Here is a 3,661-nt window from a genome sequence, read left to right as displayed (position 1 = left end):
CTGCCCTTCACAATCATGTCACTGGCAGACAGCAGAGCCTGGATTTTGCGACACTGGCGCCCGTCTCCTTAACTATAATGCTAGCGGACCAGTATAGCCTAGGCTTTGAGGAAAGGTATCTACCCCTCACAATCATGGCGTCAGTGGACAGCACAACGGAAGTGCGTGTGCCCCTCACAACCATGGCACCGACGAGCGGCTTAGTTGATGCGCGTGCCCCCCCAAATTATGGTGCCGATGACCGGCTCACAGGAAGTGCGTTTGCCCCTCATAATTATGGCGCCGAGGACAGGCTCAGGGGAAGTCCGCCCGCCCCTCACAATCATGGCGCTGCCAAAGCTCAGCGAGAGGGGTCCTGCCCCTCACAATCATGGCGCTCGCAAGGCTCAGCGGGGGAGCATCTGCCCCTTACAATCATGGCGGCCAGAGCGGGGCGGGGCGGGGCGGGGCGGTGTCTGGGAGGGAGAAGAGGGCTGGCTGCCCCAGTACAAGTGCTCATGTGACTGGGAAGATGGCCGTCTTTCCCTGGTAAGGCAGAAGCGGCGGGTGGTCTTTGGAGAGGGGCTATTTTTGCTGTGTCTGGGTCTGTCTCTTCGAGTGTGAGCGTGTGCGTGCGAGTGAATGGCATTGCTCTCTTCCGGCGGTGCTGGCGGAGTCTCCCATCGCATCCCGGGTGGTTTTGACCACAGAATCCCCGGCCTCTACCCCTCCAGAGGAGGTCCCTGAGACAGGACGGGGGGAATCTTGGTTCCCCCCCGGCTACCCCTTTCTTGAACCTTTCACGCCCCCCCCCCATTCATTTCATAAAGAAAACTCCAGTTCCCCGGCTTCCTGTTTCCCAGGTTCTGGGGGCGCTGCATGCAGGGAATGGTGGGCTCAGCTCTGAGTCTGGATGGTACGGGACACCTGGCTGTTTCCTCCGCTGTTCAGCTCACCTGGAGGACTCTTGATTTTCTTATTTGTGAAATGGCTTCCGTTCGTCCCACTGCGTGCTGGGCACTGCGGATGCAGAGCCTTCAGACATACTCCTTGGCCTCAAGGAGTTGACAGTTGAATGGAGCAGACACACACAACAGAAGGGTCTCCAAAGCAGGCATTGGGATGAGGCATAACCTCCCCTGGGGGGCTCCGGGAAGACTTAAGAGGAGCAGAGTCTTAAATTGGGTTTTGGAGGATGCATAGGAGCTCATAACAGGCAGGAACGGCATGTGCCCTGGCTGACCCGCCTGTCCGCGCTCTTGTGACTGGAGTGGCTGGGAGGGATTGGTGCTGTGTGTGCACCAGAAGTCAGCAACCTGTGACGGTCACAGTGGGATTATTTGGGGATGTGCGCTCTACCCTGCATCTCAGAAAGGGAGATCGTTTTCTGATCTTTCTTTCCAAATGATGTAAAGTGGTTTACCTTGAATGAGTGAGTGAGCAAATGAAAATACACAGCCCTAGACTCTAGAAATACATACAACCTTCTGATTTTATGCTTGATAAACAGCTGCCTTCCACACTCGAAGAGACAGAAATAATAAAGTGTGGGTCGAAAGAGGCATTCTGGGGAGATCCACGACAACGCAGCTGGGCTTGGGGAGCCCTGCACCCCAAACCTGCAGCCCAGGGCCTGGATTGGAAGTCCAGCTGCTGGTAATGGTTAGGAGCACAGCCTCTGGGCTCCAAACCTCAAGCTCCTTGCAGGCTGTACAACTTTAGGTAAACTAACTGCTTCACCTCTCTACCTCCACTTCCTCACCTGAAAAGTGGGGTTGTTTTGAGGATTAAATGATATGCTACACATTAAGCACTTAACACAGTGCCTGGTGCACACAAAAAAAGCTCCACAAATGTCAAATTTAACAAAAGAAACCCATTTCTTCTCTGTAGACCTTCTCTGTTTCCTCATTCATCCCACAGAATATTACTGAGCACCTACTATCTGCCAAGCTCCATGCAAGGCACAGCAAGGTTAAAACTCGGTCCCTTTATTTATTAAAAAATTTTATTTAGAGAGAGAGAGCACGCACGCCAGCAAGGGGAGGGGCAGATGGAAAGAATCCCAAGCAGACTCTGTGCTGAGTGTAGAGCCTGATGTAGGACTCGAGGTCACGACCCTGAGATCATGAAGTGAGCCGAAATCAAGAGTTGGGCGCTTAACGGACTGAGCCACCCAGGTGCCGCTTGGTCCCTTTAAAGAGCAGCAAGTGTTGGGAATCGTTAGGATGAATATGTGCTGCCGAAGGAATCTGGAGAGGACAGCCAGGTCAGGGGCTTTGCAGACCCCAGGTGTTAAAAGGTTTATAGCGCCTCTGTTTGTGATTTAAAGTAAAAAGATCGCAGGTAAAAATGTACTGGGATGCACAGATTAAAATAACATCTTCCTGGATTTTCTCATTCGAAAATTCCAGACAAGTTAATTGAAGCCAGATGTTTCTCATTGGTTTTGGTGTTTAAGCCTTAATGATACCCTAAAAGGTGCTTCGCGTGACTAGATCTAAGGAAACTCAGGGGCATCCAATCCCGATTTAGCATATCAAGACCTGGGAAGGAAGTCGCTGAAGTGTTAGCCAGCTGTGGTGGGAAATGTTGGCTTTTTTTTTTTTTCCCTGGCAGCCGTCAAGGACCCACGCGAGCCTTTAGCGTTGCCGGGGGCTGGGATGATGGGCGATTTTTATCAGCCGCGTCTGCTCTGTTCTGAATGGAAAAAGCAAAGTAGGGATTGTGAGAAAATGCCCGTTGGGGGGCGCTGTTGGCCTTACCAAAGACCCAGGCCTTGCGGACCAGCCTTTAGCATCTCAAATTGTGGGGAAACTAGTTAGGAGCCTAGAGCAAATTTGAGTGGAAGAAGTGATAGAAAGATCAGCTGTTTGACATGGAATTTCTAAAAGGATAAGTGTTTCCCCCCCCTTTTTTTTGTTTTTTCCAGAAGCAGTATTTTTCCCCCTCCCCTCAAACTTAAAAAATTTATTTCAAAGCTTGGCCCTTTAAAAAAAAAATAGACAAAACTAGACAATTGTTTAAGGTTCTCAAGATGACCCCCAGGTGGTCTCCAGAGCCCCTGCATCCGAGAATCGGCCTGCCTCAGGTTGCTTGTGTCCCTGAGCACTTGCTGCTGTCACCTCAACTCTAAGCCTCAGCTTCTCCGTCTGGAAAATGGGCGTAATAATAGCACCTGCATCAGGGGGTTGGTTAAATGAGTGCAGGGAAAGGGCTTGGCATGGGTCCCAGTATACAGTCAGCACATAACAAGCGAGAACTATTATTTTTATTCTGCATATCACCCTACTCTTTTGATACTGTACTTTTCTCAGCTGTTGATTGATTTGTTGACGATTATGACAGGGATGAAAAACATTAGCAACTGAATTTCAGGTCTGATTACATTTCCACTCATCCTACTAAACCTTTCAAAATTCTATTGATAAAGTTAAGAATGATCTGAAAGGAGGGAAAGTATCATTTGATTTTTTTTTTTTAGATTTTATTTATTCATTTGAGACAGAGAGAGAGAGAGAGAGAGCATGAGCAGGGGGAGAGGCAGAGGGAGAGGGAGAAGCAGGCTCCCCGCTGAGCCAGGAGCCCAATGTGGGCTCGATCCCAGGACCCTGGGATCATGACCTGAGCCGAAGGCAGATGCTTAACCAACTGAGCCACCCAGGCGCCCTGTGTCATTTGA

General features: G+C 50.3%; 1 protein-coding gene across 3 annotated transcripts in view; it reads left to right on the top strand.

Moving 5' to 3' along the window:
- The first annotated feature begins 419 nt into the window (after window positions 1-419).
- VPS35L (VPS35 endosomal protein sorting factor like) overlaps window positions 420-3,661 on the top strand; it is a 114,180-nt gene continuing 110,938 nt past the window's right edge. For all 3 annotated transcript variants that reach the window (XM_036076018.2, XM_036076019.2, XM_036076017.2), the window contains exon 1: window positions 420-528. In XM_036076018.2, the coding sequence (XP_035931911.1) occupies window positions 512-528 (17 nt within the window). In that variant the 5' untranslated portion in view covers window positions 420-511. The remainder of the gene's footprint in view (window positions 529-3,661) is intronic.

Source organism: Halichoerus grypus, chromosome 6 (assembly GCF_964656455.1).
Source record: "Halichoerus grypus chromosome 6, mHalGry1.hap1.1, whole genome shotgun sequence".
NCBI classification, from domain to species: domain Eukaryota; kingdom Metazoa; phylum Chordata; class Mammalia; order Carnivora; family Phocidae; genus Halichoerus; species Halichoerus grypus.
The sequence above is the reverse complement of the archived record's forward strand: the minus strand, read 5'-3'. Positions and strand labels throughout refer to the sequence as shown.